General features: G+C 40.9%; 4 protein-coding genes across 6 annotated transcripts; 1 reads left to right on the top strand and 3 right to left on the bottom strand.

Annotated features, from left to right (window-relative positions):
* The first annotated feature begins 1,675 nt into the window (after positions 1 to 1,675).
* On the top strand, positions 1,676 to 3,013 carry prss1 (serine protease 1). The gene is made up of 5 exons (XM_031736891.2): positions 1,676 to 1,836; positions 1,916 to 2,072; positions 2,210 to 2,463; positions 2,561 to 2,697; positions 2,783 to 3,013. The coding sequence occupies exons 1-5, from the start codon at positions 1,797 to 1,799 to the stop codon at positions 2,930 to 2,932; spliced, it is 738 nt and encodes a 245-aa protein (XP_031592751.1). The 5' UTR covers positions 1,676 to 1,796; the 3' UTR covers positions 2,933 to 3,013.
* Positions 3,014 to 5,767: 2,754 nt separating this feature from the next.
* si:dkeyp-84f3.9 (zinc finger protein 184) lies at positions 5,768 to 13,026 on the bottom strand. Of its 3 annotated transcripts, none has more exons than XM_039619828.1 (3): positions 12,884 to 13,026; positions 11,010 to 11,136; positions 5,768 to 10,678 (listed from the first exon to the last, which is right to left on the bottom strand). In XM_039619828.1, the coding sequence occupies exons 2-3, from the start codon at positions 11,124 to 11,126 to the stop codon at positions 7,175 to 7,177; spliced, it is 3,621 nt and encodes a 1,206-aa protein (XP_039475762.1). In that variant the 5' UTR covers positions 11,127 to 11,136; positions 12,884 to 13,026; the 3' UTR covers positions 5,768 to 7,174. The 3 variants fall into 3 exon arrangements, with proteins under 3 accessions (XP_039475762.1, XP_039475761.1, XP_031592752.1); XM_039619827.1 differs by lacking the exon at positions 12,884 to 13,026 and adding an exon at positions 12,377 to 12,795; XM_031736892.2 differs by lacking the exons at positions 11,010 to 11,136; positions 12,884 to 13,026 and adding an exon at positions 12,377 to 12,791.
* A 524-nt stretch (positions 13,027 to 13,550) lies between these two features.
* On the bottom strand, positions 13,551 to 16,254 carry LOC116317996. The gene is made up of 2 exons (XM_031736897.2): positions 16,015 to 16,254; positions 13,551 to 15,590 (listed from the first exon to the last, which is right to left on the bottom strand). Exon 2 carries the CDS (start codon positions 15,553 to 15,555, stop codon positions 14,044 to 14,046), a length of 1,512 nt encoding a protein of 503 aa, XP_031592757.1. The 5' UTR covers positions 15,556 to 15,590; positions 16,015 to 16,254; the 3' UTR covers positions 13,551 to 14,043.
* A 2,272-nt stretch (positions 16,255 to 18,526) lies between these two features.
* im:7147486 (zinc finger protein Xfin) lies at positions 18,527 to 26,781 on the bottom strand. Its single transcript, XM_031736894.2, has 2 exons — positions 26,518 to 26,781; positions 18,527 to 22,068 (listed from the first exon to the last, which is right to left on the bottom strand). Exon 2 carries the CDS (start codon positions 22,011 to 22,013, stop codon positions 18,972 to 18,974), a length of 3,042 nt encoding a protein of 1,013 aa, XP_031592754.1. The 5' UTR covers positions 22,014 to 22,068; positions 26,518 to 26,781; the 3' UTR covers positions 18,527 to 18,971.
* Between the last annotated feature and the right edge of the window lie 404 nt (positions 26,782 to 27,185).

Raw genomic sequence — 27,185 nt, 5'->3', positions numbered from 1 at the left:
AGCCAGACTCAAATAACCACTCATTGCAACCAAGATATGCAGAAGAGCATTTCTGAATGCACATATTGAATGCACATGAATAGCAGAAAACCACCCCAGGTCCCACTCCTGCCATTTCCTTGACAGACATTAGGGACCTTAATACCAGCTAAGCATTGTTTAAACACCACAGTCTGTCTGGGTATTGTTGTTGACCATGTCTACTCATTTATGACCACAGTGTACCTGACTTCTGATGGCGTCTTCCACCAGTATCACAAACCATGTCACAAATTTCAAATCATATCAAACTGTTTTCTTCTACATGACAGTGAGTTCACTGTACTCAAATGATCAACACAGTCACCAGATCTCAATCAAGTAGAGCACCCTTAGGAAAAGACAGATTCATTTCATGGATGTGCAGCTGACAAATCTGCGGTAACGGTTTGATGCTATCATGTTAATATGAACCAAAACCTCTGAGGAATTTTTCCGAGGCAAAAGGCTGGGCCAACCTAACACTAGCAATGTGTACATAACAAGTGGCCAGTGAGTATATTTAGAGTCGTCACTGATATGTTAACTAGTAAAAAGGAAGAAGAAAAAAGAATAAAAAGAGAAAAAAAAATTGGGCTACAAGAAACTTAACATAAAGAGAATAAAGTCTTAATAGACTGACTTTAAACACAATAGTTATTTCCTGCGACAGCGGTTCCCAAATACTGTGTCAATTTGCTCTGAGGTGAGTTCAGAAATGCTTTGGGATTGTTTGTCAGCAAACATTGTTATTCAAAATGCACAGTTAGTATTGAATAACATTTCAAGTTACTCTATAAAAACATCTTAAATGGCCTGATTGGTCATGAGGAGGATGGTGTTGTTAAGGAGACAAAACTGATCGCCTGCATGTGAAAGTAAACGTTGTTTTTTTAAATTAAAAAATAAAAACCTAAGGAGGATTTTAAAAACTGTCAGGTGAAATTACTGTAAAAGCTTCACTGGACTGTGAGTGTCAAAAGCCTTCAGCCTGAGTGTGTCGTTTACTGGGAGGAGTCAACTAATGCTATTATGCCAAAGAAGCTAAAAAAGCACCTATAAACCAAATAGCTATTATCAGAAAAATGTTTCCTACTGTAAAGCACTGGCTTTAAATCAAAGAATGCAATAATCTTTGTTGGACTGCGTGAACATGTCTGATGACAGGAAGAAGTTATGTTGTGTTAGTGAAAATTAGGGGGGGAAGACAGAAAGAAAGAAAGAAAGAAAGAAAGAAAGAAAGAAAGAAAGAAAGAAAGAAAGAAAGAAAGAAAGAAAGAAAGAAAGAAAGAAAAGGAAAAACATCCACCAAAACTTTACATGTCATGCTAAAAACTGTTGTACAAGTCATACACATGTGCTGAACTTTAACATTTTGACTTGTTCTTTGTTTCTTTGTTGTGTACAAAAAGTTAAAAAAAAAGTATGATTAACAACAAACTTAGTAAAATTAGGCAGTAATTTGTACATAGTGTGTTGGCGAAAACATTCACTTCATTGAAGTGATCTTAAAATTGCTCATGTAGGATAAAACATAACGTGTTGCAGAGGGATAAGTTAGCAAGATGTGATAAGTAAAAGGAAAAATATACATTTTTATCTTCAAACATGCTGCTGTTTCCCAGGTGAGCTAATATTTAATCAGTGTGCATGGCACATGGAAAAATCCGTGGGAGGACGACTGAGATAAAGAGCTGTGAAGCTGGGCTGCACATCTGTATATAAGGCTGCCACACACTCCTCTGCTATGTGTAGATTCGCAGGCACAGAAAACAAACATGAAGTACTTCATTCTCCTTGCCCTGTTTGCTGCAGCATGTAAGTTTTTGCACAGAATTTCTCAATTTGATCATTTGAACAGAGAGTTTAAGACTGGAACTCTCCTTCTGTATTTCAGATGCTGCTCCCATTGAGGATGACAAGATCATTGGAGGCTATGAGTGCGCAAAGAACTCTGTGCCCTACATGGTTTCTCTGAACATTGGCTATCACTTCTGTGGAGGCTCCCTGATCTCCAGCACCTGGGCCGTGTCTGCTGCTCACTGCTACCAGTCGTATGTACAGAGAGCATTCATCAAATGAATCTAATGAAAAAATGCACGCAGGGCTGCTAACCCCTCTAAAAGGGCATACTAACCAAACAAGTAGTCACTTTACTTGAATACATTCCTCTTCTGGTTCTCCCCTGCAGAAGCATCCAGTTGCGCCTTGGTGAGCACAACATTGCTGTCAATGAGGGCACTGAGCAGTTCATCAGCTCTTCCAGGGTCATCCGTCACCAAAGCTACAACAGCTACACCCTGGATAACGACATCATGCTGATCAAGCTGAGCCAGCCCGCCACCCTGAACAGCTACGTCAAGACTGTGTCCCTGCCCTCTGGCTGTGCCGGTGCCGGCACCTCCTGTCTGATCTCTGGATGGGGCAACACCAGCACCAGTGGAAGTGAGTCAAAGCCTTCAGTCACACATTCAGAAAAAAAAGCGTAAATGTTGATGTATGAGTTGTATGAGTTTTAACTTTTTTTTCCCTCCCCTTCTAGGCAACTACCCTGACCGTCTGATGTGCCTGAATGCCCCCATCCTGAGTGACACAGACTGCAGGAACTCCTACCCTGGAGAGATCACCAACAACATGTTCTGTGCTGGATTCCTTGAGGGAGGCAAGGACTCCTGCCAGGTATGAGCTAAAGTCATCCTGACTGTTTTAGGACAAACCAAACTTCAGAACACCTCTGCTCACACTTGTCTTTTCTGTGCCTCAGGGTGACTCCGGTGGCCCCGTCGTGTGCAATGGCCAGCTGCAGGGTATTGTGTCCTGGGGTTACGGCTGTGCTCAGAGGAACAGGCCTGGAGTCTACACCAAGGTCTGCAACTACAACAGCTGGATCAGCAACACCATGGCTAACAACTAAATGAAACTACAGTTTTCTAACTAAAGTTTCCTGTATAATTAACAATGACATCTGATTCAAATAAATAAATACTCAACATCATTTCATGTTGTTCCTTGTTTTGTGCTGTTGGGTAAAACATGAAGAGAACCATCAGTAAAGCAGATAAATCATTGTCACACATTTTGTTAGAAATTAGCATAAGACAGGGGTTCAAAAATGAAAATGATATAAAAGTGCTTTTTAGTTTAGTGTTTAAGAGTTAATTAAAATCTATTTAACCACCTTACATTTAAGACCACAGCGAGCTGCATAAATCAATTACTTTATAAGTAAAATTATAATTTTTTCATTCATTACTAAGCGGTAATGCAATAATTAACTTTATCCATCCATCCATCCATCCATTCGCTTCCGCTTATCCTTTTCAGCGGTAGCCTATCCCATGTCAATAGGCGGGTTAACTCTATAAACATTAAATTTTGGTCAGTGACTCTATTAACTTTATAAACATTAAATTTTGGTCAGTGACTCTATAAAAGTTTTCTACAGTAATTGGTTTTAATTCATTAGTGTGTACACATTTTATAGAAAACAGTAATTTCACATTTAAATTGAAGTCTTCTTACACTCTTGTTCTGTAAGTCTAGATTTTTTTCATAAACAGATCATAAAAACAAATGCCTCAAAATCTAATTATCCTAAGACATCCACAGGGAGCACAGTATATATATAATACACACACATCACATACACTGGTGAATTAAGTATGCTTAAGCTATTTAGTCAAACTTGTATTTTTTGCACTAAAATTTAATTATTGTCGCTATCGATGAATTTTCAACTTCACAGTTTTACAAAAAAGCAGAAAAAAATAGTAAAGCATGTTATGTGTTTTTGTGGTTGAAAGTTATGCTTGATTTATTTGTCTGGGGTCAAATTTGATACAATGTGTAAAAATAGGAATTGAATTAAATATTTTCCTATTAAATAACAAAATAATAAAAAAATGTAAACTTTTTTTAGCAGTTTTTAAAAATATTCATGTTTTCTTATCTTTATGTCAGGTGATCTAGTATATCTGTTTAGCACTATACTTGTCTATCACTTGTCTTCTTTGTGAAGAGACACCAAGAGTATAAGTAAGTATATAATGCTACATAATAATACAGCATTACCATCATTAATTCAAATCTTTTATAAATGAAGTGTATGTGACTGGTGGTTGGACTAAACATAGATTATAAGCGTTGACCTTTATCAACCAGATGTCTTTTCACACGCTGGTCAGATAACAGAGTGTCACAGTGGGTTAAAAATGGCTGCAATTTCTTTGACTATCAACTGTTCTTCTATCATTATTTGGTTGTGAAACACTATAACACCTTTAGTATATAGCTAGTATATAGCTGATGCACCATGTAATACCATCTGGAAGGCCATCTAATTGACAATGATCCCAAACATAATGCCAACGCAGTACTTGGGGAGAAAAAAAATACCAAAAACAAAAATGAAAAAATGAAATACCATCAGCCATATATGGGCCTCCCCAGAGCCCAGACTCAACATTACTGAAGCAGTGTGGGATCATCCTGAGAACAGAACAAAACCACGTCAACAGCCAAAGAAGAGCTTTGAATGTCCTTCAAGAAGGTTGTCTAAGAGAGTTTAACCCTGTAAGACCCAACCCATGAAAAAATAGCCAGAAAATTCTGATATTTTGGAACTGAGATATTTATTAACCCTCATAACAAAATCCACAAAACTTTTTTTTTCCTATAACAGTTTGTGTATGATATATTTTTTGAATGGCATTTGATACATTGGGCGTTTGTTAGCAATAATGTTCATTTTAGACAGTTTTGTCCATAACATTTTGAAATTATTTCAAGTATTGATCATGTTGATGAAATAGAAACTCAGAAACTCACGTATCAAATATGATAGAAAGGGCATTATAGGGTTAAACTGTTGAAAAATAAAAGTGATCATACCAAATACTGATTTTCAAGCTTGTTGCAATTGTACAAACTCAGCCTTTCTCTTATATTCATTCATATTTTGAAATATAAATATTTAGATCTCCACAGATATTCTCCATTTTCCAAGCAAAACCTATAGAAATGAGGGTCAGTTCAATACTTTCGCACAGTATAGTATACCAAAAGCACCAACAGCTTTTATTTTATTAATTACATAATAATATAAGTGTTTGGGTTTCAGTGGAATACATAAACATCAGGACTTTTCCTTCATCTTCCAGACAGTGGAAAACAAGGACAAAGATACTGGTGTCCTTGTTATCTAATAAAAAGGAAATGGTAGGTCTAAAAAAAATTCTGAAGGCTTTTATGCCTCTAATTTAATACTTTTAAAGATGGTCAAATGCTACAATGATACGTTTTGGTTTAAAATGTTTTATTTAAAAAAAGTCTGAATTTAAAATGCAGGTTAAGTTGTCTGGCAACAAACAACTGATTTGCAGTTGTTTGTTCTTTCTCTACGTATAAGAAGAAAAAAAAAAAGTAAGACCCCTTACTAACTTAAATACACAAACTCAGTACCTACTGATCCATTTGACTTATTCCCTTTCAATGCAAAAACATGCCGGAGAAGCCGATATAACCTCAAAAATGACGAATAACGATTTGATTACAAAAGTGATGTTTATTTTATTAAGACAAACTATAGAAGAAAATTATATACAACACTGCAAAGTGTCCATTCAGAAACTGCTTTGAATTGTTAATTCTTTATAAGGACTCCATTGAACTCGAGCGTGTCATAAACACAAAGCATGAAAAAGCATCTTTTCCAAAAGCTGTAAACAAAACATGCTTGGCTCAACAAATGTGGAATGTGTGTTTGTCAGTATTTATTGAAAAATCTTGCAATAATTCAGTTTATCACAGATTCACAAAATGATACATGAGTAAAACTGATAGTCACTCTTAAAATGTAAATATAAAAAGGCAGAACACGTTATTGTTGTGGACCAAAACAAATTTGTAATCGGTACACTGTAACAGCCAAGAAAACATCTGCATGAAGTAGATTTTAATACTGAACCTACATTGTCAATGTCCAATGTGTTGTATTTACTTGCTAGTCAGTCCATCTACGCCTCATTAGTGGTAGCAGTACTTTGTCCCACACACACTGCAGTGTATTTTTTCCAATTTGTAAAAATTAGAAAGACGTAGGGCAGCAAGAATATGATGGTTCAAAGGATTTCAGTGAATATTGTGCTCAAAAGCAAAACAAAATCCATCCAAGGACCACTGATTTTAGAAATTTTACATCAAGTAAAATTTCTAAAACCATAAACATTTATCCAACAGGCCTATTTCACAGCAGCCATTTGACTTAAAATAGCAGCTAAACAGACACAAAGCTTTAATAATGTGACTTCCCAAGTGACTTCTTCAGTCTCAGCTGACTGCAGGTTTCCCCCGACATATTAAACAGTAAATTTGCATTTGCGTTTTTAACTTGAACCTTTAACTGCTTAATAAACTTAAGAAAATGCACTTTGCATATTTGTCTTCTCTCTCATGAAATGAACCCAACAAAACCTGCGTTGAGCTGAGACCGAAGCGGTCGCTTGGATTAGTGATGAAACGTTTCCCCCACTGAAAGCTCTACGTCCAGATAAACATAATCAACTTTTGGGGATTTATCTAAAGCTGAATTTCCACCACAGGTTTCCCAAAGAATAAGGAACCTGCGGAGTAAATCAGGATGTTTTCCAGGGACCAGGTGATACTTTAGAGTTTTGAGGAAATATTTTACCTAACAAAACATCCCTTCTAAGGGGTATTACTGTGAATAGGGCTTCGGTTCATGTCTACTACTGTACGTCTCACTCACATCACAATATGCTGCAATAGCTCACAAAATCTGCTCAATCTAACATTTTGAATCAACTTTGTGATGACTGCGTGTCTCTTTACTGGCAAAGAATTGCGGGCTCACCTCCCTCATTTCACATTACGACATCAACATTTTAGTGTGCTCTATGCTGAAGTAGTGATCTGCTATATAGTGGCATGCCTAATTTGCCTAATCTTCACAGCTCTATAAACCATGGTGGAAATGCAGACGACCAACAGTCTGAAGAAAGCTTTTTGTGCCTTGAAATTTCCTGGGACATTTGTGTGGAAATGTAGCTTAATACAGGATTACAAGGACCCCAGAGAGGAAAAACTTGATGGGCACAGAACATCGATGCCCATCGAAATGTATTTTGATTTAAAATCATTACACCTGGCCTCTAGCATGCTGCAAATAATGCTGATAAAGGTCTGAAATGGCTGCGTAGGAACTTCCACACACAGCACAGCTCACACCATCTGAAGGCTTTTCATTTGACATGCTGGCATTCTGAGTCACGTGTTTCTTCACAGTTCTTAAAGGGGTAATGGGTTTTCCAAGTCCATTTCTACGTACACTGTCACAACTGACCTCTTTTTCTTGGACTACATTTGTCCTGCTGGGATGCTCAGAAGAATTACCCAAATCAGCATCCTGGCTTTGAACACAGGAAGTCACAGTTGATTCATGAAAAACTGGGTCTGGATATTTAGATAAGGGATCTGAGAGAGAGTTAATTTCCTCAGAAGCTTGGCGTAATGTTTCTATGCCGTTATTGGTGGGAGGGTTTAGCGTTTTCGTGTTTGATGGTGCATTGCGATCATCTACGGACAAATCAAAATCAGAGTCTTTGCGTACATCTTGCGTTGAGGAATGGCAGAGCTGGTGACTAAAGAGCATGTCTAGAGTTTTAAAGCTGCACCTGCAGCGCTCGCATTGATAAGGCAGAAACACTTTCTTGGGCCTGACTTGAACCCACTGGAACTCTGGGTGCTCACTCATGTGTTTTTTGTAAGGCTCTACAAAACGAAAACCTTGCCCGCATTGAGGACAGGTGAAGCGGCCATGCCTGTGACGATGAATTCTCTGATGGTGCCACAGCTTTTTCCAGCTTCCTAGTGTTTTACCACAGCAGGCACAGGTGTAGCTTTGACCTGGGGCGTGTGTGAGCATGTGGGCTCTGAGCCTGCCCATGTGTCTGAAGAGTCGCCCACAGTTTGGGCACAGATATCTCCTGGGATCTGATCTGTTGTCTACTTTGTTTAACTTTGACACTAGGTGTGAGAGACTGTGAGCTGGTATGACCGTGGACTGGAATGGCTTTTTCAAGTTGTTGGAGCGTTTCTTGCGGATGACCTGTGGCTGTTTCTTCTGCGTTTCACAGCTGGGAGCTGCCACAAGACCTGAATTGTGCGCCGATGAGCACCTGAGCGCAGGCACTGTGTACTGAATTAACGACACCGTCTCCTCCTCCTTAATCGCAGAGCTAGAGGCATTTTTTTCCACGCTGCACTGACCGCGATGGGCGTTGAATTCAGACAGCACACCGAACAGCTTGTCGCAGTACAAGCAGCGATAAAGCTTTGCGCCTGTGTGCTCTCGCATGTGGCTGTTGAACACCTGCAAATGGTCAAAAACATTCTTGCAGATGTGGCATGTGTACGTTAGCGAAGGCTTTGGGCGTCTGTGTGCTTGCGCGTTGCCATCGCTTCCCAACGGTCTACATGAGTGATTTTTTGCATTGCTGTAGTGAGTAAATGATTTTTCACAATGGGTGCAGTTGTAACGCTTCACAGACCAATGCGTCAGCTCGTGAACACGGAGGAAATAGGCCTGCCCGAAAGCTTTGCCGCAGATGTCGCACTTATAAGGCTTCTCTCCTGTGTGGACTCGGACGTGTCTTATGAGCGCCGACTGAAATGGGAATGATTTGCCACAGTACTGGCAGACTTTTTTCTCTCTTTTTTCCACTGCTCTTTGCAGTTCCTTGCTGCTTTCCTCTGCTGGCTCTCTGCTCTGTTCCTCAGCCTTGCTGTTCTTACACTCCTCGTTCAGCTCGTGTGCGTGCGTTTCCATATGCGCAGCGTACTCAGAGCAAGAGAATTTAATCTTGCAATATGGGCACTTCTGATATATGTTGCTCTTTCTGTGGGTCTTGAGATGAAGATTTAAGTTAGAGTTTTTGCTAAAACCCTTGCCACACTCTGAACACTTGAACGGCCTCTCTCCTGTATGAATGCGCTGATGGATGACGAACTGAGACAGAAACTTAAAAGTACGACCACAGTAACCACATTTCAACAGGGTTTTACCCCCCCTTTTAGTATAGATGACATTTTCGCCAACACTGGCGTTAGCTTCCTTTTCCTCATCACCGCAGTTTGTTTTTGGTTGGGTGTCACCACCCGCTTCATGGTTCTCTACAAGATGCTCTCTTGGTAATAAAACCTTGTTTACCATCCTCCTCCTCTTACCACCTCTCTTGCGTCGAAAAACAACATTTGGAACCTCAGATTTAACTATGGGAGTAGTGCTGTGCTGGGAAGAATTGGGGCTATTTGACCTGGGTGCAGGTTTTAAATGCTCCAGCTCTAGCTCTACATTCTCAGCTTTGACAGCAAACGGGGTCCCAACAGATGTCCGCGTTTGCTTAGAGGGAGTCATTGTATCTGTGCTAGAGGGATTTGCCTTTGGCAGCTCTGCATCTGCTGGAGACTCTGAGAAGTCTGGTGTTTCTGATGGTGACTCCTTGCTGCCATTTATGTCCAATGACTGATTTACTTTAAGGTTATCAGTCTGTGTTGGGTTTGGTAAATCAGATTCTTTCAAGCTGTCTGAAGGAATAACTTCAGGCTCAGGCTGGGAATTCACCTCTGCTTTTGGTAATGCAGTTTTGTCTTGTTGCTTCTCCTGCTCTTCTCCTTCCCCAGAATGCAGTGGGAGCTGATCATCCCTCACATCTGAATCCGTCTCATGTTTGTCAGTGTCCACCTGTTTTTCTGTCTCTCTGCTTTTCCCGCAGTCTATGTCAGTGCTCAACGCCAGCAAAGCCTCCTGGGACTGATCCAGCTTGGACACTTTTGCTGGAAGTTGCTGATCAATTTGCAACTTAGTCCTTCGTCTCTTCACACCTTTAGAGTTGGATGTACAATTACTTTCTGTAGTCCCCGCTCCAGTTTGTTTTAGCTCCTCCTTGTCCTTCTTGCTATGAGATTCCAACGTATCATCCTGCATCAAAGTAGGTTGCTCCACTCTACTCCTCAGTCTTCGTGCAGGACTGCTAATATTATCAGCATTAGGAGCAGGAGCAGGAGCAGCCATAGAAACCTGGTTTTGAAAAGCTGCCATTTCTGATTTTCTTGGCCTTCCTGGTCTTCTTTTTGGCAGCAAAGGAACAGCGACTTGTACACTGTTATCCAGCACAGGCTGAGGAGCAGGCATCTCATTATGAGCCGCACTATTTATTAATTTACTATCCACAGCGTTAGGCAAATCATCACTGTTGTGGTTTTCTACACATGCTGGCAAAGGTATGGTGGTGCTAACTTCCTTATGCTGAACAGCATCTGCAGAATCTGGACGTCTTTTGTCTTCAGTCGGGGCTGGTTTGATTTTACGGGGTCTCCCACGTTTCCTGTGGATGTTCACGGGCTTCCCTTGGCTGTCTGTTGTAGAGCTGCACACGCTGGCAGGAGTCATTTGAGATTCTGCTTCCACCTCTGCCTGCGAGGGCACTGCCTCACTGCGCTGACAGTCTCTCTCGGTGACTCTTTCAGAGCTGACATGAACATCAGACTCCCTGCTCCCAGGCCGTTTCAACGCCGTCCCTTTCATTTTGTCTCCCCGCCTGGAGTCCACGTCTCCCTCACTGCATGTCTTACCTTCGGGTATCTGTGGAAGTAAAAAGAAGAGTGACCATTAATGCTTTTATTTTTATTGCACAAATCATTTGGAAAAGCATGTTTATTAAAGGTGGAAAGAAAAAACACATGAACTGGGAATCATTTGCACATTTCAAAAACTATAGAGAGATATTTGCACAAATAAATCTACCAAAATTGGTTCAAACTGGAAAACTAAGCGTGCATATTCACTTATGCACAGACACATGACTTCATTACACATCACATCAGACTGTGCTCTTCATTAGTGCAGATTTAAATGACGCTGTATACTGTAATAAACAGCACAAGCTCATCCACTTGTCTTTCTCACTGGCTACCTGCTTGCAGTCCGAAGAGGCATGATTGGAACTGCGAGGTTGAGGTGCCACAGAAGTTAACTCAGAGACTGTATTTTGGTCACTGCTTCCTCTGCTGAAGGACATTTTACTCCCCATGTCAAAGAGTCTGTGGATTAAACAGCGACAAGGAGGTTGTAAAACGAGCAGCGACGCGTAAAAGCAAAAATGCTTCGGGCTGGGGAGTAATTATTCCCAGGATGAAAAATAGAAAATTAATAATAAACTGCATGCCATGCCCATTTGTCGTGATAAGTTTAAAGTGGATGGTTGAACTGGGATCATGTCATGCACCCACTGATTCTATTTTTACAGATAGGTGTGCCAAAATGCAAATTTATACTGGAGAAGTATAGTATAAGCCATAACTGGATCACGCACAGCCAGATTTAAGCTCAATAAGCATATGCTGTTTTGCAAAACTTCAAACAAAAAGATGAGCAACCTTTTAAAATGATCTAAACCCGCCGGGAAAGAAGCAGAGTTTGCAACTGGCTTTACAGAGAACTGCTGAGTTTCATAACCTCGTGACTTAAAAATACCCCTCTGAGGGGACTGACACCCTTTTCCCGTTACATTTCCAGAGGAAAATCTAGCATTTCTTCTACAACAGTTATAGAAAAGTTAGTCAGAAGTGGGAGATGGACTTTTCCAATATAAAAAATAAAAACCATATAGCATCTTATAAATAATGATGCATCATTACACAACTGCTTACAAGCTATTTGGAATGAGCTCCCTAATAGGCACCTTTAGCATCAATAACAATACTCTGTATGACAATATTTAAAGCTCCTCACATCATATATCACCAACAGTTTAAAGCGACCGGACCCGCAGAAACATGCACACTATCCAGGCTCAAAGTAGATTCACTGGAGTTTGCAAAAGCACAGGGCATATATGTAACAGAAGAAATCCAGCCTAGCTTGACAAGATGTGCATGGTTGCTATTGTTATCCTGCCTTTCATCTCCACTGCAGGAACACCTCATCTGATGGAGACTTTGTGATGCTCACGACCTGCTGACTCACATTTAAACCCCCTCTCAGACACAGCCGTGCCCCACTGGCTCACTTCTATAATGTTTTACAGTATTTACAGATTTAAAAAGAAACCCAGCTACCAGTTATCATTCAAAGCTACCAAAGCCGTGACTAACAATGTAAGTTAGGCGTTATCGTGTGCTAGGCCACATCGCTAGCTCCGATAATTTAACATCACAGGCCACACGAACCTTAAACATTAATAGCTACGCCCGCTCACACAACTTTCTTTACAGCTAGTAACGCATGTGTAGTTCATCTGCGAACGTCTGTGATGGGTGATAGTAAACACAAAGTGCTTGCCTGCGTGGGAGAGAGTCAGAACTGGTTTCTGCGTAGCCATGCGCTGACCGCCGCTCAAACTAGAACTAGCTAGCACTGGCTAACTCAAATCTGACACAAGAGCTGTGGCTATGAAGCATTTTGGACGCCCTTTTCTTACAAGGATGCACTGATCTAAGAGCTGAGCTGTCAATGTGGGCCTCGCTTTCTCTTCTTTTTTTTGAGCAGTTTGCAGAAGTATATCAGTCGGTATCCACACACAAAGCAACCTGAAAAAACTGTTAATTAAGCCGAGCGCACAGAGCGGGTAGTTAGAGTGCTGTGGGAAATTTCGGAACTCCTCATGGGGGAAAAACTTTCAAAATTGTAATCAGTACATGCGCACACAAAAATAGCAGATTTGTTCTGTTTGTCAATCTGTGTGTGTTGCTGAGACACTTAGAAATATTATAAACAAGAAGAGTGGAAGGCAAAAAAGCAGACATTCATTTAGCAATTAACAATAACGTGAGTGTGCCCAACTCCTACTCGTTCTGCCGTTTTTAAGTTTTCGCAGTGAGTCCGTGCCAGACGTGCAAGCGGCAGGCATCTCAAAGTACACCCAATATATATCCAGTTTGGCATTTGTTGTCTTAACACATGGGATTTAAATTGACGCTTCAATTACACACAGACAAATGAACACCGCATGCGCGCTTTTGGAGCATCTTTGATTTTAAGGTATGGATGTTACCTCATCATCAATGGACGCACGACGTCGCTTTGTTTGTGCTTTGAAACAGCTCCCTCTGCTGGAGAACCACTAATGACAATGAAACTGTCATCAGAAGTTTGGTGGATACAAAAAAAGGGCAATTTTAAGAGTGGCACAAAACTTGATAAAAATTAAGAAATAACGCTAATAAATTAAAAACTAATAAACTATTAATATACTTCGTTTCAGACAGTATCTTTAAAACCTTCTATAATGAATTATTTTTTACATTTGTCATGTTTTTGATGTACTTTGTGAAACATTACCAGCGCTTTACAATGCAGTATTAAAATACACTCAGGCTTAGTAGTACACAGTTTACACTGACTGTGTGTGTGTGTATATACATATATATATATCTATATATACATATATATGTATATGAACACATATATTAGGTTTACATGCTTGTTAATATAAAGTTTCATGAACACAAAACACTGAGTTTGAAAATATATTTTAATACATTATATATTGTATTCTTAAAAGTCTCGACAAAGCTGGTATGAACACACTGGGCAATTTTGGCCAATCCCCACAGATTCACAACACATTCTGATCATACTAAAAACAATTAAAAACAGAGCAAAAACTATAATAGTGCCGGTTAGGGCACCAAACATGAGTCAACCCCCACATTGGTACTTTTTTTTTTTTTTTTTTACATCTTCTGCACCCACCACAGAGGTACCACCTTCATACTTTTATGAATTCAAAATGCATTAACAAAAGAAATAGAGGTGAATTAAAGATGCATCTTTATTATCACTACTCTCTATATCTTAAAACAGTCTTGAGCAAACCAGGAAGCATCATGCTCCTGTGCAGTGAATTGAGCAGATTCCTTTCAATCAGGATGTCGCCATCTCTATGCGCTTGGTCCATATTTAACATGAAGTGTGACATGCAGACTGGATGTGCCTCACTAGTTTTGTCAAGTCTTGATTGGTACAGATGATGTTACTTGGTAAATCATCTCAGCAGGTTTGTCTGGTCCGCCTTCAACGATGTAACAGTCATCATCGCTATCTACTCCCGTGTTCCCATTGACAGGCCCTTTTTCCAAGTTTACAGTCAGGATTGGGCTCTTCTTCACATTACCAGAAGGTGGTATGATGCATTTCCTTTTGCCATTTACCTGAGCAGGAACTGGGCTTGCCGCTGGCATCATCTTTTTGTACTGCTGCCTGCCACCTCGCACGTGTTGGGCCATAAACTCCCGTGCTTTGACACACTTGTGCCTCTGAAGGAGTTGAGCAGTTTCAAAAGAAATATGACAGACTCGGCATGGGAAGCCACTTGATGCAGAAGACACCCCTGCAGAGTTTGTGGGCATCTTTAACTGTAAACTAGGATTTTGAGTCTGAAGCTTTGATGGAAAGGACACACCGATGTTGGGTTTGGATGCATTCTTAAACTGCAATAATGGAGTGACACGTACCTCCTGATTGTTAATGAAAGGGACACTCTTAATTTTCAAAATGGAAGCGGGGGGAGGTGCACCAATATTCTGGTTTGTCACCTGCAGAGAGGAAGTAGTCGGAAGGCCCAGGGCACTCAGAGTCTTTGCCCCACTTGTCACGTTCATAGTCTTGTTACCAAGTGGCTTTGCTGTAACTAGCCTGAATTTGGATCCGTTGTTTGGTGAGTTACATACATGGTAGCGAGGCACTATCTTTTTGCTGGAGAGCAGCAGCCCACATCCTATGCAGCCCGAAATTTTGTCAGTAACATGAAAGTTGTGGTGGGAGATGAGTAAGGTCTTTGAGAAAAAACACTGCCCACACTTACCACAAGCATATGGCTTTTTCTTGTTAAACTTGCGCACTGTTTGCAGCAACACAACTGGCTGATAAAGTGTCCAGAGATCCACTGTCGGTGCGCCAACATCTGCGAACACATTCTGTATGTCTGTTGTTGGGGATGCGGGGTTTGGGAGCAAAGATGCTTGTGACATTGATGGGTACAACTCAGGCACTTGTGAAATTTTTGCAGGCTGCACGCAGAGCTGCGACACACACACTGACGCACTGGGTACCTGCAGCACAGGTGTCACTGGCAAAGAAACTGGGGGTGCACTGGCCTTTGTCCAAGCATTGGTCATTTTAGGCATATTCCAGATTACCTCACCCTTCTGTAACCTTTTAAGTTTCTCCTCCTCCTCTATGCGCTTCTCTATCCTGCGCTTCCGTATGGTTTCGTGATCCAGCACTTGTTGCCCCGGCTCGTGCGTAGTGCTGTGCTCCTGCATGTGCTTGTACTCAGTAAACTCGGTCCCGCAGGAGCAGATGAAACTCGCGGATGAACACATATGCTCCTCCAGGCATTTCCTGTTTGCAAATATCTGCTCACAGCTGAAGCAAAACTGCCCTCCATTCATCAGGTCTGTCACCAAGTTGTAATCCAGGGCGCTTTGCCTTCCTGTCTCCATCTTCAGACTGGGCATTAGTGTGTTCACTGCTAACGGGGAGCCCGCTGGTCCTGGTAGAAGGAGCAGGTTTGAGAATACATATGAATCACAAGCAGTGAACGGAACATCACTTTTAGCTTCTTTTTACATGTTTAAAATACATTTGCTGTTCGCCTATAAAGGAAAGTCCAAACTTCTGAGCTTTGCACAATTACTAGCAAATCACTACAACTGTGAAAGGAGAACCAAATTATTAGGTGGCGAATTATTCACAAAAATGCATTGCACACTTGAGATATCTGGAGGGTAAAGCACCTTAGCTAGCAACGTTGTAAAATTAACAACGGTTTTTTTTTTTTTTAAATCTAACGCGCGCTTCCTTTGCTACATGCCTAGCATGCTAGCGTTAGCCTCGGCTACATCACATACAACAACATTAGCACCAGCTCCTAACATGAAAACGAAACCGCTGCCATCTCAATAGTAAGGCACTACCTTGGAAAAGCTGCAAACTGTTTGTCTGGTGTCGTTTTGCGAGACATTAACAAATGGGCTGAGTCGCCGGTATGTAGCTCAAATAGGTAGCAGTTAGCCTGTAACCACACCGAAAAAACAAGAGGGAAGAAGGAAGGGGAAAAAAAGAAAAGAAATCTTCGTCTTCTTCTCTTAAACATCACACGGTGTTATGTTGCACTAGCGCCACCAACTGGGAATCTTAACGCATTCACCGAGTCTAACAATAAAAATCAGGAAAATCAGAAAATCCCCCAAAACAAAACATACAAACAAAAAACAGGAATAAAGTTTTAGATACCCTATCTTTATTCGATTTAGACAACAAACCAAAAGGGTGTAGGCTGATGCTAAAGCTCAAACACCTCAGGAAAATCAATTCAACTACAGCTCACCTCACCTTTAAATCAAGACAAAAAGAAGAAAAACAAAGAAATAATAGATCATTGATGTCAAATTTACACCTACAGATGAACTCTATATCTAAAGCATCTTCGCAGTAAACAGTTATCACTGTACTGAATTATTTTGTCCTGGAATTTCTTCTTAAATGGTGCCACATTTGTAAGGAAAATGATTTTGGTGATTTACCAGCAGAGCTGAGCACGTGGGTTGTGCCTGTGAAAAACTTGCCAAACCTTCTCTACCAATACAAAACAGCTTTTAAGATATATACAGATATTAAGTGGTAATTATCTCTTGTAGGCTTTGTCCATAATTTGAATTATGCTGAAAACTATTAATCTATCCTACTTTGTTTAATTTCAGTGTATTTATTGAATATATATATGTTGGATTTGTTGACTCACTGTAGGGTTTGTTAGTTGTCATTCATATGATTTCAAAATGATTATTTCTTTATTAGGTTTTATTTTTATAAGTAAAAAGTTAGAAGTTTGTCTCAAGTTTCCAAACACAACAACACATTTAATCATTTATGGAACTATATGAGAATAATATAAATACACAGTAAGTTTTTTGTATACGAGGTCTTTAACTTTGACCATACTGAACTAGATTTGGACATGACACGTGGTCTGGTAAGTCTTGATTTCTGCTGCAACATTTGAACGGTAAGGTTAGAATAAGTATAAACAACATGAAAACATGTATCTGTCCTGCTGTTTAGGTGGCTGCTGCTATAATGGTGTGAGAAATAGTTTCCTCACATACTTTGGACCCATTAGTATCAACTGAATATCATTTAAACACCAAAGCCTACCTGCTGTTGCTGACCATGTCCAACGCTGTGTGACCACAGTGTACCCATCTTCTGATGTCTGCTTCTAGCAGAATAACACGTCACAAAGTTTAAATGATCTAAAACTGGTTTCTTGAACATGGGTTGAGTGAGTTCACCACACCTTTGGGATGTGGGAGAAAAGGAGATTCACATGATGGATGTGCAGCTCAAAACTGCATCACACAGTTGCTCCAGCAACTATGATGCTATCATGTCAACGTGGACCAAAATCTCTGAGGAATGTTTTCTGCACCTTGTTGACTCTGAGACAAAGAGTTAAAGCAGTTCTGAAAGCAAAAATGGCTTCACCAAAAGTACCTAAGTGTCTGGTGAGTGTGCGGTAAGTCCCTTTATCCATGTCACTAGCTCAGTGAGAGCTGTACATTCCCAACTATCAAATATTGACAAATTTAATCCAGCCTAAGTAAGTCTTACACAAACAAGTTAACACGAATGTTATTAAACCTTCCTACAGAAGGCACAGCCTGTGATTTTTACCTAAACTAACACCTATACTGATTGTTGCTAATCTACTTTTGCAGTTGCTGCAGTTTATATCAGTGAATTTTAGATTTCACGCTGTAAAGAAAAACACTGACTTACGATGTTCAACCCAGACCTTGGAAATGGCAGCAGACTCCGTGCCGCTTGCTCTAGCCTTGGACACACAGATATTAAGCACTTCTGATTCTGCTGATGAGGGTCATTTGATAAAGTTAAAATCTCCTCAAGTAGGGATTAAATAAACTGCTTGAAATCCCCTGTTAGTACGGCTTGTGAGCACTGTGCTCCCGAATGTAGATAAAAGCATTTTGACTTTAGTACACATCCATATCATCTACTTTTTATTTGTCAGCCATGTTGATTTATTCTGATTACCATTATACCACAAACACTTTAGCATGCCCTGTTCAGACGGCAGCCTAGAGTCCAGGTAATTGTGGCTGGATTGAGCTCCTCCATTCTTTTTTAGAAAAACTGTAATGCCTAGTAAGTAAGCCACTTAGTACTTATGTAATATGCTAAGTGAGCTATCACTGACCACACAGATTAAGAAAATAAAAAAAATGGGAGGGAGATTGGTATTCTCTCATAAATATGCAAATGTCAGATATGTTTTCTTTCTATTGGGTACCTATGGTTTAAGTATGAAGCAGCAATGTAATAATCTTGGTACATCACGTTCATGAAAACCTTAAGTTACAGAAATATTAATACAATACCCCAAAAGACCACGTAGGATGATGGAGGTGGCATAAAACTTAAAACTGTGACGACATGAAGTAAGGACTCTTTACTTAATAAGGTTTGGTCAATATACTTAACATTTCCATTGAGAGTTCACAACTTTCCTGTTTCACATACTGGTATGTTTATTAACACCAAGAACAACAACAAGCTACAGCACTAATCCGATGATAAAAGTTTGGTTATCAAATATTCAATCATTTACAGGCTACTGAGAACAGGGAATATAAGGATCAACTTAGTAAAACTAAAATGTGTAGTATGTCTTTTTTTTAAACATTTTTAAAGAGGGTTAAGCTACTATCACACTTTAAAAAAAACACCTTATGTAGCTGTACAACATCCTGTAAAGTTTAAAAACAAAAAAAAGCAAAAAGAACACAGTATAATAAAAAAGAGCTCATTTCTTAATCCAACACTCTCAAGACAGACACAATTTTAAAAAATGTTAAGATGTAAGCTGTTCTTGTGTTTTTGGATTTATGTCCCCAGCCATGATGCGATGAATCCTCCTGCGGTGGTTTTTGAGCGATTTCAGGTTTGGGTACGTACCCTGGCAGACGTCGCATCGGTACGATTCAGACTGTTTGTGAGTCAGCAGGTGTTTCTGCAAACTCTCCACTGTACCAAACCAGCGGAGGCAAACAGGGCAGCGGACAGGCTTGATGGCAGGCTTGCAGGCACCGCTCCTCTGGTGAAAAATCAGACTGATGGTGTTCGGAAAGTCAGCGTTGCAGTGGGAACAGTGCACACTTTTGGGTGGGCTTGCAAATTGATTTGTAACCCGTGCACCTTTGCATCGATTCCATGATATGTGCCTTCGGAGGGAACAGCGAGTTGCAAAAGTGTTCCCGCATCGTGTGCACACAATCCTCCCCTGCTTCTTTGGTGGATTCGGTAGTGGCTCTGAGTGTGATTGCTTCTGTGGAGGCGGGTGCACTGACTGAGCCTGCTGCTGCTGCTGTTGTTGCTGCTGCTGCTGCTGCTGCTGCGGTGGCGGAGGAGGTTGCTGCTGCTGAAATCGAATCAACAGTGGTTGTGATCGCTGTGGCTGTAGTCCCTTCAGTAACTGGTGATGAGGATGCATGTGGATCTGCAAATGAACTTCATAGTCTGCCCAGGAATTAACAGTTTCTCCACAAGTTGGACATGTGTACGACTCTTGAGCATGCTTCTGCAAATGCTCCAAGAGAAGTCTCGGAGACGTAAATCCGACCCCACACTCACACGTTACCCTCCTTGGAAGCACGGACGGCAGTGACATGATGCCCCAGTTTCCTCCATCATCCTCCTGGGTTTGACTTGCTGGCTCTGCTGATCCATTGCCTGGCAAGCTCGTCTGCACAGTCCCTCTTTCCACATCTGCCATGGTTCGTTGAAACTGACATCTTTTTCTATGAACCATCATGTTATCTTTGCGATTGAAGGTCTTCCCACAGACAAAACAGGAAAACATTGGTTTGATATTATTGGCATTCAGTGTAATCAAACCCTGACTACCACCCTGTGCTATAGCTCCAAAACCGCGTGGCCTGAAACCACAGAGTCGCAGGTGGCGCCTCAAAGTTGAAGCACGGCTGTAGGTTTTCTGACACCTGTTGCATGGGTATCGTTTCACTCCATCCCGGACGAAATAGCGCAGACCATGCTCAACTGAAAAGGAGTTCTTCGCTTCATCATCAACACCCTTCTCTGCAGAACTGAACACCTGTGTTTCATCATCTAAGGGCATCGTCCACTGCCCTTCGTTGCTACCGTCACTATTGGCTGCTTCTGCATCCCAGTTATTTTCTTCTCCTTGCTGGAGTGAAATGCTACACACAGAATTATCCTTGTGCTGCTCCATCACTGGAGATTTCAGGGAGAACGGGGAGAAGTTCTGTGCTGGGCGAGCCCAGGCCAACCGTGAAGCTGCAGACTGCTCTGCATTTGGAGAGGTCACCTCTACCTTGATACGGCCAGTAACTTCAGTACCCACTGCAATGCTCTTGGAATTCTGGGATGCAGCACTGACTTCATCCACACCATCATTGGCAACGCTGTTAGTGGGCCGCAGTGCTAGCATCTTCTGTATTGAGGGATTTATCTGCCTAGAGAGGACTGACCTTGGACCTTGGCACTTGTGCGTTTTGAGGTTCCACCTCCGTGCATAGCTGTGCTTGCACATTGGACAGAAGAAAACCTTTTTCGCATTGTTGAGACTGTGGAACGGCACTATTTTCTGTGCAAATGGAAACTTGGTTTTTAAAGCGCTCGATGGCGGTAGAGCCCTGTTTCCGAACTGAGGGCACACATGATTGTCAGGCAAAGGAAGTCTCCCAATGATCAGCTGTTTGCATCGACGACAACACTTAATCCTCTCTTTTTTGTGTAAAAAATGATGCTCTGTCAATCTGTCCAGGTTCTGAAAAACCCTACGACAGCGGCCACACTGGTATTTCCCGTATGTTCCATTACCAACAGGATCCATGAGCTTTTGACGAGTCTCGAGAACTACAACAGGAGATAAAGTCTTAGTCAGGGAGACAACCCTCTTCTTACTGGACTCAAGAATTTTGCTAATGGATGGAGCCTTTGTCTTTATATCGGGTTTTGCGAGGAGTCGCCTCAACTGTGCAATAGACAGATCATTGATTGGCGGCGCTTCTGTTTTTGATCCTGGTGTTATATCCACAGGTACAGCTTCCTGCTTGGGGATAACTGTGTTTTCGTTCTGATCCTGACTCTGAGGAAGGGGTAAGTGTTTCATGTACGCTGATGCAAGCAGCTTCATAAGGATGTTATTTGTGGGCAAATTCTCTCCTTTTTCACAGCTGCGGACAGAATTTGTGTTCTCCTCAAAATTAGTTTCCTCTACAGTCTCTGGTATTTGCTCGGCAGTGGATGACATGTTCTGAAGTTGCTCCTCACTATCATTTTCAGGGGGTGCACCCTGGCCTTGAGGATCGGTTACTATGGCAATATCGTCCTCCAGGCTTACATCTGCTTTATGGGCTGTTAAAGTAGGTAATTCAACAGCTGGGGACTTCGAGGTAGAGGGACAAGTAAGGGCCAAACTTGACTGGGTTACAGGAGTGAATGATACATGCTGGGTTGGAAAATCCTTATTGCAATCTGTTGCACTAGAGAGAACAATGTTACTATCCAGGGGCTGCAGCAGCTGTATTTGAGATATATGTGAACGTTTGTGCTCCAGCATAAGACCAAAGTCCTGAAATTCCTCTCCACAATCACAAATAAAGAAAGAAGGTGTAGGGCTGTCAGGCAAGAGTGTTGGCGAGCTTAGGTGCTCGATGGATGAGTCTGTACTTGCAAACGGCGTTTCATGTGGGCTGATGTTAGGCTGGGTTGGAGGAGGGGAAGTGACCTTGGAGGGTGAGCTGGCATGGGTTGCCTGATGTACTAGCAATGAGGCCAATCCAGTAAAGGTGGCTGAACAAGCCACACAGCGATACACTTTGGCAGCATTTCCCTGTAGCCCAAGCATCATGGCAGCCAATTTACCCCGTGAGGCAGGCGATCAGGTGGTCAAACAGGATGGATTCCTGTAAATCACACAAACAACATGAACAAAAGGATGTCAGTAATAGAAAGCAAATGGTCTCCTTTTAACAGTATACGCCACGACCATACATTTTTTTCAATTAATTCCACAGTTAAATGTGGTTTTTATGAGTACTGATGCCTGGGTTCCCCAAGTGTAGAGCAAACTCTGTGGTTTGGCGGGCCTACGGTGACCCCCAAACCGGTCTGAAAGTACATTTTCACAGAGAAAAAAAGGCAATTGAATAAACCTGTAAAGTAGATTTAAAGAGGAAAGTGTCCGTCAGATATTAGTCCACCAACTGCAGATTACAGAAGGGTAGATCCTTTATCATTGTATGTAAAAGTGGTCAACTATGACTGGATAATCTCTTGCTAATATAACTTTGAAGAAAATTAATTCCCTGGTGTCTCTCTGTAGTGTGCCAATTAGCATTATAGCAGGTGCTTGTGTGACAATAATTTAGTGCAACATTAAATTGACCGCACAGAAACCCGTGTAAAACAAAACAACAATAAGGAAGCCAAAATTCTAGGTTTCCTGCTACTCATAAACCCTTTGGAGAAATTATAGATGAGCATTTTCCATACACACTAAGCCTTGAGCTTTATTTACCTATGTGTATACAAATCACCTTAATTTATGCACAAAAAAAATGCACAAAGTTTTGCATATGACCACCGACCAATTTTTTTGGCTGGAGAAAAGGAAAGTCACTGATGCAAAAAGCCAAAAGAATGTCTCCTCTTTGTTCGCATTATATATATGTATATATGTAAAAGGAGAAAAACAAATAATACAGGAAACACTACGAATGAGGCCTATTGTCATCTGGGATGTTAGTGACTATGACCCAACTAGATTAATGCTTTATCATGTCTTCTCCAAAAAAAGCAATACATTTGAAACCGTAAAAAAATTATGTGGTAAAGGACACGCTTGGACAGAGCTGCCTTTTGCAGAGGTTTTTCCTCCCAACACCTCATTCTACAGAGCAGATGAGGCATGCCCTAGATTGGAGGGACTGCAGAAGAATCTATCAGGTCCTTCTGCAAAAATGGGATCAGGTCCTCGAGCTACAGACTGACCCTCATTTCCACTGGCATGATGAGGTGCATTTCCACTTACTCCTGACAGCAGGAAAAAAAATGTGCAGACCTGTGATACTGTGATTCAGCCTCTGAAGCATGCCCAACCGGGAGAGCCTCAACAAAGCTGTGCTGCTGAGCAAAACCAGATGGCTGCATGTTTGGCCATGCGATAAACTGCACTCACTCACAGCCACTCACATGTAATGCAAATCAACACAGGTCCCATCATTAATTTTACGCTACCCAAATATTAAAAAAAAAAAAAAAAAAAAGGAAATCTCTTAGCTGATACAGATAGGGTGATAAATTAAAGGAGAAACCAACATAAAGTGTCCTATGATTTGCAAAATGCAAAGCGATGGACAGTGTCCAGGGAGGAGAGAAATCCTTTAGGGTTTGCATCAGGAAGGGCATCTGGCATAAAAATCTGCCAAGTCAAACATGGATAGCTACCTGCTGTGACAATAAGGGAGCAGGCGAAAATAGCTGAAAGCAATGAAATGTGTGCAAAACAGGTGAAGAGGAGAGTGCCAGGGGTGATTTTTGACAGAAGGACAGCACCAAGAGTGAAAGAGAAGGTAGTGAGACCTCTATAATGTATGACTTGAAAATGATGGCACTAAGAAAAATACAGGAGGCTGGGATGAAGATGTTAAGATTTTTACTGTGAGAGACCAGGGTGGACCTGATTTAAAATGAGTATGTTAGAGGGGCAGCTCAGATAGAGCAGTTAGCGAAGGAGAAAAGGCTGAGATGTTTAAGACATGTGCAGAGGAGTAACAGTGGATATACTGGACAAAGGATGTTGGAGTTGTAAACCAAGCAGAAAAGAGGAAGACCATAGAGAAGATTCATGCATGCAGTAAAAGATGACATACAGGGGGTTGATGCAACAGAAGAGTATGCTAGGGATAGGCTGAGATGGAGGCAGATGATCCACTGTCACAAGATGTAAAGCGAGCAGCTGAAAGAAGACAATGATGACAGTCACTTACTGAATTTTCACACCGATCATTTGTAGCTGCTGTTACCTTTATTTTGTTTACCATATTTTGTGTCCTTAAAGACTTGTTTGACTCCAGCATTTTTGTTTTAACTTTGCTTTAACAGCTTCAAAGGCTTTCTTAACCTTGCTGCCATATCAAAGATATTATTTTAAGTCACAGGTGATAACAATTCTAAGGACCAAATAACTGTGCATTTATACTGGCGATGCTGGGATATTTTTGATCGCAAAAAATGTTTCTTCCTAAGAATTTGTCACTCTACTTCACCTACAGCTTTTTACAGTTTTTACAGAAATCAAAACACTGATGTGGCAAAGATAATAGAAAGCTGCGTGGGATAGACAATAGATACACTGATTTTATAGTAATTTCTGACTTCTAATCATTATACTGTTTTGAAGTGAACCACACCTAACAGGCTTATAACAGCACTGAGAGGTTATTTCAAGAATGCATCTGGTTTCATATATTCTCTGTTCATTATATGTTTAACAAATATTTAAGTCTGTTTTGATCAATTTTGATGATGACTGCTTATAGCTCATGAAAACCAGAAATCAATTCTCTAAAAAAAAAGAAGTAAATTACGATCAAGTATTAACAATATAACTACCACAAAACTAGTCTAGTTCAGTACACACACTCAGTTTCTCAGTACTACTTTCTTGCTGCTGGTCTCTGTCTAGATGACCAGTTTGTAACTTTCTGAGGTAGGTGGCTTTTCTGGTAGTTCATCAATCATGGCAGAAAGATCTGTTGGAACTATGACGCCAATTTTTTTTTAAATTAAATTAAATTTTTAAATAATAATGATTTACATTAGAAGACTTTAGTGTAGTGGTTTACACATTTGCCTAACAATAAAATATCCCTTGTGTTGGGAAGGGCACCAGTTACAAAAACAAAACAAAAACCCTGCCCTCTAATTTGACTAAAGGCCACATTATGCTGAGCATTTTTATTAAAAAGAGCATGACAAACAATTTTTGTGCTCTATATACAAAGAGCACAATATATACAAAAAGTGAGTGTTGTAACATTATTTCTTGGACATAAATATTATACTGTCAGAAAAACCCTACGACCCCTTAAATGGTATCCTATTTGTAAGCATAATGCACGGCACCCTGGCACCTGCTCCTCATGCTGGTCACCAGCTTGGTCACACACTGTTGTGTGACCATTCTTCAACTAGCATTTGTCACAAGTCAGCCAATGCAGTTGAGTTGGTCACTCTGGCACGAACAATAGGCCCAAGCTGATCTCAATAGTGTTCAGTGAGGTGGAGATCACAACTGCTGGGATTCTCTCACTTCCAAATTGTGGAAGTAATCTCTGATAAACCCTACTCTGTGACGTCGTCATCTTAGATGACGTCTTCTCGTCAGTCCCAGACTAGATTTGGCTTATATACTCAACTCTGCTGCTCAACCCACAAATGCAATTTCCAAACAAATATGGCACCATTTAAGGGGAAATAAATAGGCTTTCCAACAATATCGGATTTATTGCCAAGCATTGTTAGAACAAACAAATAATTAACCAAAGAAGTTTCCTTACTTTCTGTACTGAGCTTTAATTTAATGTGCATTTTAATGTAGCAAATAACGGATGAAACCTGAAAACTGCCACAGATTTCACTCAAAAACAAAAACAAAGGTTAATGTCATTGATATGACATGAATTCTAGGGAAACATCAACCATAAAGTGTTTCCTCTACGTGCAACACAATAATTTAAAAAAAATTTATTAATTAAAGTAATGACACATAATCAGATTTTGAAGTTTATTTATAATAATCAATCTAAGCTCAGCACATTTGAATATTTGAAGTTCAAGCATGAGGAGGCCAGTCTGACTTCCTGCTTGCATTATCGGACTATAAACAAGAAGATCAACCACAGGCAAGACACTCAACGCAAGGTGAACATAAACATGCACACTGACAGGGTCGTTGCTAAGTAACATAAGAATAGTAGCGATACCTGTTTAAGTTAGTTTGCTAATGCTGGACGCACTGCTAACAAACACAGCTACAATGTTTTGCCAAGTTACTTTTGCACGTACAAATGCTTCAACAGCTCCAACTGAAGCATATGGCAGCTTCCAATAGGAGCTTTTGCTAGCTCCGATAGCTAGCTTGACATTTGCGCCCACCGTACATAAACAGTGTCTTCCTCAAACACCTCAAAGGGGGTTTGCTAGTGAAAGCTAACCAGGAGGAGGTGCCCGGCCACGTTCCCGAGTAGGCCCAAGAAATGAATAACTAACTAACGCTCGCAAGCTAGCTACCATGACCTACGAAGCAGCAGCTCCACAGAAACCGCCCGTTTCTATCTTCACGTACTCACCAGTCACAGGAGCGCGAACGTTTTCTGCAGACGAGGAATCACAAAGGCTGGGAACAAGGAGAGGAAATGGCTCGGTAGACATCTGTCCACGAAAGGAATGAACTCTCAAGGGAAGGGAAGGAAAGCCCAGCTCAACCCAGCTCTGTGGTGAACAAATGTGATGCTGTGCCAGAAGGTAGAGCACTGAGCCGAAAGCTGCAGCTGCAGCAAGCGCGGAAGGGTTTGCACCGCGCATGCGCAGTTAGCGGAAAGCCTCTAGCAGCGCCTACCCTGTGCCCCCATGGCCGCGTGCCGGATTGGCTCTGTATCTGTACTAGAGTTCAGATTGCATATGAAGTACACAATCCCACAAAACAACAAACTACACACCGCAGTCTGTAGAAATTTTTCAAAGTCAGCAAAGGTTCATAAAAGATAAAGCCTGGAGAGTAAATCTCCAGTGGGCCTTAAATACAGTGGAGCTTAAATGAAAGTATTTGCCCTGCTTCCTGATGACCACAATTTGAGCCCATAGATTTCTTGTTTTGTTTTTTGTTTTTTTGTTTTTTGCATGTTTGTCACATTTACATGTTTCAGATCACTGAACAAATTTCAACAAAGATAAGTGTCAAAGATAGATACAAAGTAAAACTATTATTTCATCTTTGAAGGGACAAAATCTAGCCAAA

This window comes from Oreochromis aureus, linkage group 11, assembly GCF_013358895.1.
Source record: "Oreochromis aureus strain Israel breed Guangdong linkage group 11, ZZ_aureus, whole genome shotgun sequence".
Lineage (NCBI taxonomy): Eukaryota > Metazoa > Chordata > Actinopteri > Cichliformes > Cichlidae > Oreochromis > Oreochromis aureus.
The sequence above is the reverse complement of the archived record's forward strand: the minus strand, read 5'-3'. Positions and strand labels throughout refer to the sequence as shown.

Excerpts from the sequence above, each read along its gene's own strand:
- LOC116317996 (XM_031736897.2), bottom strand. The coding sequence starts at position 15,555 with ATGCCCAGTCTGAAGATGGAGACAGGAAGGCAAAGCGCCCTGGATTAC.
- si:dkeyp-84f3.9 (XM_039619828.1), bottom strand. The coding sequence starts at position 11,126 with ATGGGGAGTAAAATGTCCTTCAGCAGAGGAAGCAGTGACCAAAATACA. Across the intron at positions 10,679-11,009 it reads CCTCTTCGGACTGCAAGCAG|ATACCCGAAGGTAAGACATG; the intron begins GTAGCCAGTGAG and ends TTACTTCCACAG.
- prss1 (XM_031736891.2), top strand. The coding sequence starts at position 1,797 with ATGAAGTACTTCATTCTCCTTGCCCTGTTTGCTGCAGCAT. Across the intron at positions 1,837-1,915 it reads TGCCCTGTTTGCTGCAGCAT|ATGCTGCTCCCATTGAGGAT; the intron begins GTAAGTTTTTGC and ends TCTGTATTTCAG. Across the intron at positions 2,073-2,209 it reads GCTGCTCACTGCTACCAGTC|AAGCATCCAGTTGCGCCTTG; the intron begins GTATGTACAGAG and ends TCTCCCCTGCAG.
- im:7147486 (XM_031736894.2), bottom strand. The coding sequence starts at position 22,013 with ATGATGCTTGGGCTACAGGGAAATGCTGCCAAAGTGTATCGCTGTGTG.